Source organism: Sphaeramia orbicularis, chromosome 3 (genome assembly GCF_902148855.1).
Source record: "Sphaeramia orbicularis chromosome 3, fSphaOr1.1, whole genome shotgun sequence".
In the NCBI taxonomy this organism is placed as follows: Eukaryota; Metazoa; Chordata; class Actinopteri; order Kurtiformes; family Apogonidae; genus Sphaeramia; species Sphaeramia orbicularis.
In genome coordinates this window covers 23,327,456-23,341,281 of record NC_043959.1, presented here as the reverse complement: position 1 = coordinate 23,341,281, position 13,826 = coordinate 23,327,456, and the positions used below count along the sequence as shown (strand labels likewise).

The 13,826-nt window shown below is 37.3% G+C and overlaps 1 protein-coding gene across 1 annotated transcript in view; it reads left to right on the top strand.

The window, feature by feature from the left end:
• prmt3 (protein arginine methyltransferase 3) overlaps positions 1–13,826 on the top strand; it is a 142,103-nt gene that overhangs the window by 59,360 nt on the left and 68,917 nt on the right. Inside the window, exon 12 of the mRNA XM_030131078.1 lies at positions 10,581–10,768. Coding sequence (XP_029986938.1) covers positions 10,581–10,768 — 188 coding nt within the window. The remainder of the gene's footprint in view (positions 1–10,580; positions 10,769–13,826) is intronic.

The window sequence follows — 13,826 nt, the reverse complement described above, 5'->3', positions numbered from 1 at the left end:
AGGTAAAAAGCAAAGGATCCATCCGTTTATAATTTTCATGTTTGTGTGTCATTGTTGGTTCTAGGGCTAAATGTGGATTATAGTTTTACCAGTGATGGACAGGGTTATTTGATTGGTTATTGAGGTTCGGGGCTGAGGGTCGTATTATGTCAATGAGCGTCTTCACACCGTTTCAGAGACAGGACTGTGTACGTGGACTATTGTGTGTTCTTCATCTCTTGGGTCAGCCCATCTCTGCCGCCTCTGACCAGATTTAACGACTTGTGCCAAATGTGACCTAGCTAAAGGATGGTTCCACCACACTGACTTTAGTGGCTCCTTGGGGCCCGAGGGGACGTGAGGGAGAGGTCGCGCACATATACACCTGGGCTGACAGCCTCTATAGAGATGGATCAGTTAGCGAGGGTTTGGGGGGGGGGGGGGGTCGGATGTGGAGGGTTTGACCTGAGCCAAACACAAAGTGACAGGTCAGAGGACGCCGTATGGTTCATGATGAGCCTTTAACCCTGACGCTGCCGACTCGAATTGAATCACCGAGTCAGCTGCTGCGAGTTAAAAGATGATCTGGAAAAAAAAAACTGCCTCCAGAGCACTGACCTAATGTTTGTGTGATGACTTTGTTTTACTATCTAAAACACTCCCAGGACACATGAAAAACACCTGCAGGCTGTTTTCTCTGTGCTAAACCTTCATCAAACATTACAGTTATCCAGTTGGTATTACTCTCAGATATCCATGTAACTCTGACATCACTATTAACCATGATACACTGTCCCCAAAATGACTCAATGATACAAACACAAACCATGACACATGATACAGTTTACTATAGTGAGTGCTTTTTATGCTTCCTTTAGTGCCACCCCACACACATTCCACAGTGGAAAAGGTGACTGTGTCCCTTCTCTCTATAACTGGACATAAATATTTATTCACTGACTCTCTTGTCCTTCCCTTGCCTCATCATTGAGCTCTTTTTGCGGACTGTGTATAACAGATAATACACCATAAATAGAATATGTAATAAAACCGTTTTCATGCATCAAATACCGTCGGTGTCGGAGGAATTAACTACAGTAACCTTAAACTCTAGGGAATGCCAAAATGGTTCAATAGCACCCTCTAGAAAAAGTTCAGAAATGCAGCCCCCTCCTGAGGTTTTAAACTTTGTATTATTAGGCTCATGTATCGAATCCAAATGGACCAAAATAAAACCACTGGAGCCAAATCCTAAACACCTAAGGACCTTTTTTGCTTGTTTTGAAGGTGCAATGTTGTCTTGTTTATGTATATTCAGCCATTGTACTGTACAGATTTAACACAACTTAAATTCAGTGTCACCTTAAAGCTGCATATGACTTTTGTTCCCAATTTTTCATCAAATCTGTAAAACCCCAGTCATATCCTAAGTATCACAAATCTGTAAGTTTTTCGGTGATTACTCACATGAATCTCTTCTCTCATGGTGAACAATTTCAGTGTGTACTCCACCTAAACAATCCATTTGTCTACAAACAGAGCCGGTAGGTCACTTGGGCATTTTTGGAAATTTGTCGCGACATGCATTGTGGGAAGTGGAGTTCCACGCAGCCTCATTATGGCCACAGCAACAACAAACATGGAAATGGCTTTGTTGCCTCTTGCTAATGCAGATTCAGATTTCTTTATTGTCATTCAGACATTACATCAGAGATGCACTGCAGAATGAAATTACGATGCATTTTAGCCATGATAAAAACAATTAGATAAAAACACTATAAGAATAAAAGATTTAAATATATATATATATATATATATATATATGTGCCAGAAAACACATGTGCAGGAACTCTGAGAAGAAAAGAGAACAAATTTTTTATTTATTTTTTTTACTATATTGCCATGCAGCTTCTGTCAATTTCAGTGTTTTGCCAAAAAAAGGCTCTGTAGGGCCCTCTGCAAGATTAGAAATAAAATAATAATTACAAAAATTTTCAAATGAGATTTAGCTTAGACATATAAAATTTGATAAACTCATATTTCAAGGCTAGACTTATAATAAAGGACTCCTAGACCTGCACTAGGAGAAACGTATGCAGCTCTTTCCTCTTGGTCCAAATCAAAAGGCCTATTATAAATATACATAACCTCAATATTGTTTTCAAGCAGTTGTTAAAAAGTGAAGAAGCTTTTCCTGGTCTCTGCATCGAGCCACAGAGAAAATTAATTCTTCATTTCATTAAGGCTTTCACTTGGTAAAATAAAGGAAATTTTAACAAAAGAGTCACTTTCACTGACTAAATTTTAAGAAACCTCCACCTGTCTGAAAATATTCAAGTCTGTGTTACTGCATAGATTTTGTAAATGGGGTGGAACTCTCATTTTCTCTCATACCATGTGAATTACAGTTTGCTGAAAGAAAATTATGGAATTTTTGCCCAATGATGTCAAGAAAACTGTCCAATACTGTAGCTTTAACTATGCATCATCTGAAATGAGGCTGGACCTGATGATGACGAGCCCTGACGCACAAGGAGCGACCTTCTGATGGGTATTACTTAGTTTTACGCATAAAGACCCAAACATCCACTGGCAACCAAAATCATCTGCTGATGTAAAATGTTTAATAACTGCTAATCCACTAATCCTATCAATACATGTAAATAATTGGTGTAAAATACAGTTTGTCATCTTTTCATGGTCATCAGATATGACCCATTTGGACATTCAGAGACTCTTTAGTTACCGTGGAAACACTGTCATCTTCTACAACATTGATTCACCAGTAAAACCCATGGAGTTGGATCCATGACAGTGGATGGAGACACTTGTTTTATGTTCAGTTAATGATATATTTGCTGGGAAAATCACTTTTTCTTCAGTTTTCTCTTTTCCTGAAATAACAACCCTCAACTCTAATGAAAGTTTTAATGAACATCAACATGATTAGTAAATTAAATATAGGAAAATACTTGATTTTCATTGAAAAAATGCAAAATATAGAGGATAATATTAGAATAAACAGTGATAAATCACTTAAAAAATGTGAAATCTAGAGAGAAATGTATTTAGGAACTACCACAAAAGTAGCACTAGGTCTTTATGGGTTAATTCTAACTAAATTTACCCAGAGTAGTGGAAGTATGTGGAAATCTGTTAAGTCACCATGAATTTCTCAAAAACCACAAAAGAAGAACCCTTCATGTGAAATTTTGCAGCCCGACTGAGTCTGTTTGAGTGATTGTGTTGTGTTAGAATGATCAACGTGAGCTCCTGAGTTGATTTTAATTCGGAGTGTGTGTGCTCACGTCTGTGCTGAGTTATCGGTGGAGCCCTGCAGCACTGCTACCCTATGTGTGTTTAAGCTACATTAGAAGCACGTTACAGCAGCTCCCTCATTCTCCGCACTACATTAACCTCCCCTTCATCCTTAAATGTGTCCCTGCCTGCCTGGCACAGCACTGTGTCCAGGGAAAAGGGATCTGTTTTGTCCCATGCCCCCCCACCCCCTTCTCACACACACAGTCTTTCCCACTTTCACTGCCGACCAATGGGGGCGTCGGGGAGAAAAAGGGGGGGGTATTTGACAAACGGGCTGTGAGCAGCGAGTCGAGAAGGACGCAGATGTCAAAGCCATGAATCTGGGGAGGCCCGTCTAACCCCCACCTCCCCACCCCCTTTTCTTCCTCTTCGTCTTCCTCCATCTCCATCCACACGGCTGCAGCCCCCCCCTCCTTCACCTATTCCTACATCCGACTCCTTTCCTTTTTCAGGGCGTCTGTCGGATTCCGCCCAATCAGCAGCCCCCTCTGCCTTCCCCCTCTCACCTGGCCCTCAGAATGACTCGATTGGTTCAGTAATCAGAGAGGAGTGTGACAAATCTGCAGTGTGTGTGAGGGCGTCATTAGGTATGGTGACACTCACAGGGTCACAGGCAGGTTCCAGCCAATAACGAAAGGCCGTGAGTCGCCCATCACCGAGCTGTCGCCATCCATTCACACGCTTTATGGGCCGACGTGTCGAAGGTTACGTGAGACAAAGCACTAACGCTCATTCAGGCGGAAGAAATTAAAATGTGCATATCGTGGTTAAAAAACAATGGCTGTTTCTGTGCTTGAAGGGATGACTTCTTCAGGTGGCTCCAGAGGTTTGCTTCGTAACATTATGATACTTCTGCAGTAAATGAACTCAACGTGTTCTCATCTAATTTCCAGCTGGATACCTGACACACACTGCACACAGCGATCCACCAATCACAATCGTTCTTAATCAGTTTGCCGAAGCAGACCACGCCTCTGCACATGGAGTGAGTCACTGGTAACAACATTGAAAAATGAGCTCCGAACAAGAGAAAATCAAAACAAAGACTCGGTGCCAAAAAGAAAAGCAACATCAGTTCTCTGGAATTATTTCGGCTACAAGAAGGATGATATTGATATCGGTGTCCACAGTGCCTTGCACCTGTAGCCACAGTGAGTGGTAACACTACTCATTTACGATATACAACACTTACATCGCCACACAGCTATTATACAGGGTGGGGAAGCAAAATTTACAATATTTTGAGGCAGGGATTGAAAGACAGTGTATGACCAATTAGTTTATTGAAAGTCATGAGAATTTATTTGCCACAAGAAAATTGACATAATAGAAAATGTTTTGATTCTATGTGTCCTCCTTCTTTCTCAATAACTGCCTTCACACGCTTCCTGAAACTTGCGCAAGTGTTCCTCAAATATTCGATGTGACAACTTCTCCCATTCTTCTTTAATAGTATCTTCCAGACTTTCTCGTAATAGTTTTGCTCATAGTCATTCTCTTCTTTACATTCTAAACAGTCTTTATGGACACGCCAACTATTTTTGAAATCTCCTTTGGTGTGACGAGTGCATTCAGCAAATCACACACTCTTTGACGTTTGCTTTCCTGATTACTCATATGGGCAAAAGTTTCTGAAAAGGTATGGATAATAGTGTTAGGTATGATTATGACATCAATATATGTTTGGTTTCAAAACAATTGACGTAGTGCCTGCTGAGAAAAAACAACTTAATGTTCATTGTAAATTTTGCTTCCCCACCCTGTGTATCCTCCAGAGTATTTTTTCGTATCGCAGTGTATATTGCAGGGTTAAAAAATATTGCAATGTCAGTTTTTTCCAATATCATGCAGCCCCAACTTCCATTATGTTCCACTCTTAAACCCTCCTGGTGTATGTTGTCATTGTGGTTTCCTGTGATACACACTTATTTTTCCATATTACAGGTAAAAATTGATCTATGCACCTTTATTGTAAGTGGAAAAACCTGCACAATCATCAGGTGGGCATGTTCACAATTCATTGCATTTGTAATTATTTAAATCACACATAGTAAATAGCACATTGTTAGTAGATAAACTATAGAACTGACCACTCCTGACAGCATGTTTTTTTTGGTGAAGATTGCACTCTTGCCAATTTACCCAGTTCAGGTAAATCTGAAATTACTTGCTTTATTACATTTAAGGAGTTAACTTTACTTTTTGTTTGTCACTAGATATGGCCATTGTGCATAAATATTTTTCCACGGAGACCAAAGTGCAGTAATTGACTTATATGTGTCTTCATGAGTGTATTGTAATCTGTGGTTTGGCCGTAGGCCTGCATGTTTTCTAATGTGACTTCACAGCAGGGACACCGGCCGCTGGGAGCATCTCAGCTTTGGCCTAATCACCAAGAATATTAACAGAGAACTCCATTCAGATATGAAAATACTCTGAAAAGACATTAAGGCTCATGTTTAATGCTCATTTGAGAGCATGGATAATGCTCATTCAACAGATAGTGTTATGTAATATGAGGAGTGACAATGAGCTTTGTCTCAAACTAAACACCCTTTGCAGTTTTGGCTGAACAATAATAACAATAATAATAATAATGATAATGATAATGATGATGATGATAATAATAATAATAATAATAATAATAATAATAATAATAATAATAATATTAAACAATGACCAACCAGCTCTTTCAGTCGTCTTTGGAAACAGGTTCAATCAGCTCAAATTCTTTAACCTAAAAGTCTCCAAAGGCCACTCCAGCGTCTCCTCTGCCTCCATTGAAGAATCTTCATTAGGTGTGATAATATTTTCATTCCCTTTTTTGATGCAGTTACCAGCAAAGTGGGAGCTCAGAGCCACGTTATTATCAGGGCTGTGCAACGTTCATTAGCAGACCTACCTGAGGTAATAAAGAGGCTAATGGACAAAGAGACTGTTAGTGATTGTTTTCTTCTTTAGAACAAAGAAATGAGTAAACAGGGCTGTTAATTTGATTTGAGATTGAGACACTCTGTACTCTTGGTTTTAGTAAAGTGCCTCAGATTGTTCCATTCTGAATTAAAAACAAAAAATTCTGCTCGATAAGGAGTCATTGCTAATGGGGACTTTTCGGAAAATATTGCTGCAGTAGCACATGTCGGTCCATTCGTTTATTCTGAACTTAGACACACCTGTGCCGAAAAATACTTTATGTCCCAACATTTGATCATACCTTTCTATTTCTGTATCAGTTAATGCATAGATGCATCACAAAGTAAAGAACCACAGCATTTTCAATACAACTCTAAAGCAATTATAAAAACATGCAATAAGATTTAATTAAGAATACTTTGACATCTATGCTGTTTCATCTGCAGTGTTGGACCTTTTTAGTTTCCACCAGAATTGCAGATGTGAAACCTCCAGAACTAGCTTATGCTACATTTTGATATTACATTTCAACTCAATAAAAATCATCAGAATGATCAGTCACAACTATGGTTGAAAACATGGGGCTGATCTTTTGTCTCTGTTTTTTCTGTTATTTGGCCCGTTATCAGCCCATGTCGAATCATCCTGTGAAGATATCAACCAACGTCCATTATGAAACTAGAAGCGCTTTTAGAGCGCAGACCTCCACCAAGGCAGATCAGTGGGCCCCCGTGGTCCCCCCACCCCCGATCACCACCAAAATTTAATAATTTGTTCCTTGTGCCAGTATCAACATTTCCTGAAATTTTCATCCAAATCTGTCCATAACTTTTTGAGTTATCTTGCACACAAACAGACAGACAGACAAACCAATGCCGACAAAAACGTAACCTCCTTGGCAGAGGTAACTATGTATCTGTGTGCATGTGTAAAGCTGGTGTTAAATGGAGTTTAATGGGTATATGATCATTGTTTTTAGTATACACTTCTGATCAAAATTTTAAGACCAGTTGAAAAATTACAAGAATTTACATTTTGTACTGTTGGATCTTAACCCTTTCATGCACGAATTATGACAACCATAGTCAAGATTTTTTTCTTTCTTCTTGTTTTTATGAAAAAAAAGCAATTGAGTTTTTTTTAATGAAGTTACAAAAATGTCCATGCGTTTAATTTTTGAAGTAAAGAAACATGTTTAAAACCCAATATCAGAAAGTGAGATAAAAACAAATGAAAAGATTTTAATCCTACTAATCTGATGTTTTCTCACATTTTAACATATTCTACTGCTAGTTATTACTCACTTCATGGAGGTAATATGCAAAAAAAAAAAAAAAGTCTAACAAATAATTAATTTACATTAAAACATGTTACTGCAGATCAGGTTTATCAAGAACAGCAAAGTTACAGTTATGGGATGAATTGCAGTTTATGGGATGATGTATAAGCGTCCACTGTGTTGGCTGATATGAACTAAAATAACAAAACTCATGAATATACAAGAGAACAGCTGTAGAACAGCTGTCCACTGTAGTGACCACTATGGATGAAAGGGTTAAGAAGATTCTAAGTAGAGTTTCAAAATGCAGAAAGAAGAAATGGGAATGAGGCATCAGGAGGTCATGACCGTGTGAATATGTGAGAGAAAAGGACATTGAATCCACATTTTTGCACAGATTTTGGCTTTTAAAGGCTGTGGTCTTAAACTTTTGACCGGCTGATGAACAGCCTATTTCAGTTTAATTGTTATTTTCAATAAATTGCTTACACACATTTTTTTTGTTTCACTCCCATTTCTTCTTTTTGCATTTCGAAACTGCTTAGAACCTTTTGAAGATCCAACAGTGCGACATGTAAATTCTTGCAGTTTTTCTTAAGAATTTTGATCAGAAGTGTATCTGTTGATTATCAATTCAATTATAACATAATCTAACCACTTCTTTTTATCATTGTTGGTAAAAACTATTGTTTCCCTCTGTTTCCTAAAGAAACATGTGATCCAGCACAATGACGAGGCTCAGTGAGGTGTTTTTAATCATCTTCAGAGGATAAATCTGGGCACATATCTGCAGAGGGTACCGTTTGTAAGGTGAATTCATTGCTGCTGCACAGAACCTGTAAAGAGGATTTTTTTTTTTTTTTGACAATAACAAAAGAACGTAAATTCCTTTGAGTATGCGGTGTAAAAGTAGGGCAGAGTGGTCATCGGGGCATGTTTTTGTGCACACGTGATGGATTCAGTCATTACTGCAGTCCCTTAAAATTGATGCCATGCTCCACACCCACATGAGGCCTGTGATTAAATTTGCTGAATGCTTTTGTGAGCCAGTGAATTAGTTAATATTAAACATGTGTCAGCACTGATTAGATACTGTTTATCAGGACAGGTTTCACTGCCTCCTCCTCTTATCTAACCCCGCAGCCTGACAAAAGTTAAGTCCACTGACGCTGCGCTTTGAGAAGTACTGACCTCCAAGCGTACAGACGTTGATGCATGTGTTTACTGCATGGCTTTGTTTTTGTGTCTTTTGAATGTACAGCGCTTTGTTTTGAGGTTTGACACAGTATATATACTATCCATTTGTGCATTGAATGATGAATTTCTGAAGCACATGGAGGTAAACAACTGACAAAATTCCGTTTTATCTAAAAATGAACACACAACATGTTGAAATATTATTAACCCTGTAAGGACTACCATTATAACAGGCTGCCCAGAATTACACTGGGTTACAAAAAAATGTTTTTTGCAAGTTGTCTAGGTTTTTTCAACTGAATTGGGACCATTTTGCACCGCTAAATCCAAAAATGACATCGGTTTTTCTCAATCAGGTCAGGTTTTTTTGCTAATTTGATTTTGAAAAATTTGATCTTCTCACAAAATATAATAATTAATACCAAAATAAGATTGGTAAGCACACTTTATGAAACTTGTGACTTGATTCCTGTTAGGTACAATGGTGTATTCACCGCAGATATAGCAGAATACATCAGGCTTATTTTTGCAAGATCTTCTAGTCGAAGCCATTTCATTCACATGTAATATTAAAAAAACCATTAATCATAAATTGGCAAAAGTAAAGTCTTCAGAACTCGTTTACTGCAAGAAATATGAAAGAATTTTGTATCATATGATGTGAAAATGCCCATAATGTAAGCAAAAATGTTAAAAAGCCAATATGTAGCATAGTTCAGAAAGTTGACCTGATTGAGCAAAATTAATGGGATTTTTGGATTCAGCACACCAAAATTATCCCAAATCAGCTCAAAAAACTTAAACAATAAATTTGTTGTTGACCAGTGTTATTTTTGTTGTTTTTGCATCAGAAAATATCTTTTTGCCAATTCTTTTGCACCTTTTTTTCAGGAAGAACTTGACTTTCATTATGTGGCCATTAATTATCATTATTGTGTGTAATAAATGCTGAAAACAGTGTGTTATATAGAAAAATACAGGCTTGAATTTTTTATATTTATTATGAAAAAAAACTGTAAATGTGCATAACAAAACTCTATGAGATTACAGAAATAAACTTACGATTATTTTACATGAGCTCAAATATTTGTATGTCTAGAGCATTCTGTTTTCATGTTACAGCTTCTTCTTATTTTTTCTTTTATAATTACTGGTCATTTTTACACTGTGCGATAGCCTCTGTTCACGTTCCATCTAGTTGTAGACAGAGCACTTCATTTCACTGACAGAAACATCCATGATCTGCTTCTTTTACAGGTAGTGCTTCTCTTATTGCCTTGGCTAGCTCTTTTAGATATAGATTTTCACATATATAAATATACATACATTTGTATAATATTTCCAGTTAAAATAAAACTATCATTGAACTATACAAACCAGAAAAATACAGATACAAACAGTGGGGGAAAAAGGCAAAAAAAAAAACCACCAAAACTCGACAAAATCATGGCAAATCACATTGGTACAACACGCCAAAACAGCATTATCAGTATTATATACAGTTTACAAAAATTCACCGCAAATACACTGCTAAAACGCTGCTAAATGTAATAAAAATCTTCCATCTCTCTCTCTCACCGACTGCACTCTGCTGCTCTCTGCTCAGTCCACTTCCACCCCACTCCCCAAGCCAATCCAGGCTTCTACCCTAATCTGTCATAAATCAATAGAAAGAACCCAGTATTAGTTTTTAGATGAGTTTTGAATTTTGTCAATAGCGTAAATGGCTCATATAGGGATACAGTACTTTGCGTAATGGTGAATGTAAAAATGTGGCACCGGAGACACAATCTAAAAAGGGTTAAATAGAAGTGCACTTGTTTGAGATTAATTTTGAATAAACCTCAACATGCTTTTTTTTTTTTTATCATTTCCTCTCGTCTGTCCACAGTCTATCCAGATCTCTGTAACATCAGCCTGGCAGCAGCAGGGGATATGCAAAGGCACCAGGAGCGCATTGCATTCTGGGACAATGTGTACGGTTTCAACATGGCCTGCATGAAGAAGGCTGTGGTTCCTGAAGCTGTGGTGGAAGTGGTGAAAGCAGAAACGCTCATCTCTGAACCAACAGTCATACAGGTAAACACATCACCTGAAATATTTAGTCTGTTACAATGTAGCGTAACATAACATAACATTTATAGATCCCACCATGCGAAAATTTCACAGTTGACAGCAGCAAGTTTCAAAAAATAAAGTGAAATATTTAGTCTGTTTTAATATAGCACAGCATAACATAACATAACATAGCATAGTATAGCATAACATAACATATCATAACACAACATAACATAGCATAGCATAGTATAGCATAACATAGCATAGCATGGCATAGCATAACATAACATAGCATAGCATAGCATAACATAACGCAACATAGCATAGTATAGCATAACATAACATAGTATAGCATAACATAACATAGCATAGCATAACATAGCATAGCGTCACATAACATAACATAACATAACATAACATAACATAGCTCGATCCCACCATGCGGAAATTTCACAGTTGACAGCAGCAAGTTACAAAAAATAAAGTGAAATATTTAGTCTGTTTTAATATAGCACAGCATAACATAACATAATATAGTATAGCATAACATAACATAATATAGTATAGCATAACATAACATAATATAGTATAGCATAACATAACATAGCATAACATAACACAACATAACATAGCATAGTATAGCATAACATAGCATAGTATAGCATAACATAGCATAGCATGGCATAGCATAACATAACATAGCATAGCATAGCATAACATAACGCAACATAACATAGCATAGCATAGTATAGCATAACATAACATAATATAGCATAACATAACATAGCATAGCATAGCATAGCATAGCGTCACATAACATAACATAACATAACATAACATAACATAACTCGATCCCACCATGCGGAAATATCACAGTAGACAGCAGCAAGTTTTTAAAAAATTACCTGAAATATTTAATCTGTTTTAAGATGTGATAAGATAAGATAGCATAGCATAGCTTTTATAGATCACACCATGCAGAAATTTCACAGTTGACAGCAGCAAGTTACAAAAAATAAAGTGTAGGGAAGACAGGTTGAACATATACATTTGTGAAACATGAAATACAAAGAGAAAAAATAAATCTGCCATTTGCAATTGTATTTATATATATTTAGATTTATAAAATTTCCATCAAATCCTAACTCAGTGTTTTTCAACCTTGGGGTCATGACCCAACGTGGGATCGCCTGGAATTCAAATGGGGTCGCCTGAAATTTCTAGTAATTGATAAAAAATAAAATACAATTACTAATAAAAAATATTTTTTAATGATTCTCTCTATATATATCATTATAATTAAAACACCACACACTTTTCCTAATAAAAATCAAGTTCAAATAAAATTCAGGATATAATATCTGAGAGGGCATATCTTGAATGACCCGACCATGTGACCACGTGTGTTACTACACTTCAACCTACCCGGACACAGTCACAGTCAGAAAACCAGACCGAACAGAGAATGGAAAGATTTCTTCACCCACCTGGCCCCGATAAGACATATCCAAGAGAAAAATGTCTCTGTTTTCAATGTCTGGGGTCACCAGAAATTTGTGATGTTAAAATGAGGTCATGAGCAAAAAAAAGGTTGGGAACCACTGTCCTAACATCTTCTGATCTAAGTTTGTTAAATAAACATAAAGTAGACTATACACTGTAAAGGCTTTGCACCTTTCCAATGTAACTTTCTATATTAACTAATTTTAATTTGCTTTTTGGATCCTCACTATCTCTCTGATATCTCATGTATTGGTGGCGCATATTGATGAACCAATATGTCAGTCTAACCCTAATGTGCAATGTGTGTGTGCTGCGGAGATACACACCTGCAAAGTGCAGAAATAGAGTTTGTGGGAAAACGACAGAGAACGAGGGCTGTGGAGAGAGAGATAGGGCCCTGGAGGAGTGTGTGTGTGTGTGTGTGTGTTTGTGGTGATGCTGTAGCGCTGGGTGATTGATCTGTCTAATCCTTGTTTAAGTTCCTCTTAAGGAAACTTCATTACTCTCAGCCTCCTGTGGATAGAGCGGTTTTCACTGAGCTGATGGGAGAGCACACACATTACGCAGCGATAAAACAAACACACACACAAATCTGAGGACACACACACACTCCTCCACTGTTCCTGTGCTGAGATGTCCCTCCTTCTTGTCTCTCATAGCATCATGTATTCCTCCGCTGGTTGCTAAGCAGCGTGTCCTCCACCCATCTGTGGATGTGATGAATGAGGGCCCAACTTGATCTAATGGAATTTGAATCCTCTAATCGATAGTTTCTCTCCTCCAGTGAAAAATAGACAGCCCCTCTGCCCAAATTACACGGGCTCTCATCTATCGCCTCCCGTTGATACGATCCAATAACATTCCATTAAGGCTGGCTGCTATTCCGTAAAATTGAGAGCCCTCTCAAGGAATTATAAATTCCTGCAAAATAGATGGGTTTTCTTCTGATTGAGGACACACAGGGTTGTTTAACTTAAACCATTTCAGACTATTTTACAGCCCAAACAGGCAGCTTTATTTCTGAACTTGTCAGCATGTACTGTACAGGCAGGAATTAGTGACAGCAGATCATCATAACTTTTATTTAACCCTCCGGTATCCGGGTGCACTTTTTAGGCACACTTTGCACTTAGTGTTAAAAAACTTCATATTATTTTTCACAATTTAAATAAGGTTAGAATTCAAAAGTTGTTTATTTTTGCATGATCTTTAAAATTCTGGCCACCAACTAAAATTTGCACATTGTAAACAAAAGAAAATTACAAGACTAGCATCTGTCTCCCAACTGTGCCAAAAATGCACTATTTCTTCCATTATAAGCACTGTTTTTGATCCGTAAGCCATTAAGGCATCAATCATGCTTTTACTAATATCTGGGCTTCATTTGAGTGGTGAGGATCTAAATTAATTTATTAACGTTGTTAATGTTGCTGTTAATCATTGACATATGCCAGGCTGCAAAAATCAAATAATATGTAATCCAATTTTTATGTAGTATTTTGAGAAAAAATCATATTTTGTTTTTTGCATCAAAAAATGTAGTGACATCGTGATCAAAAAAGATCGTTTAAAGGGT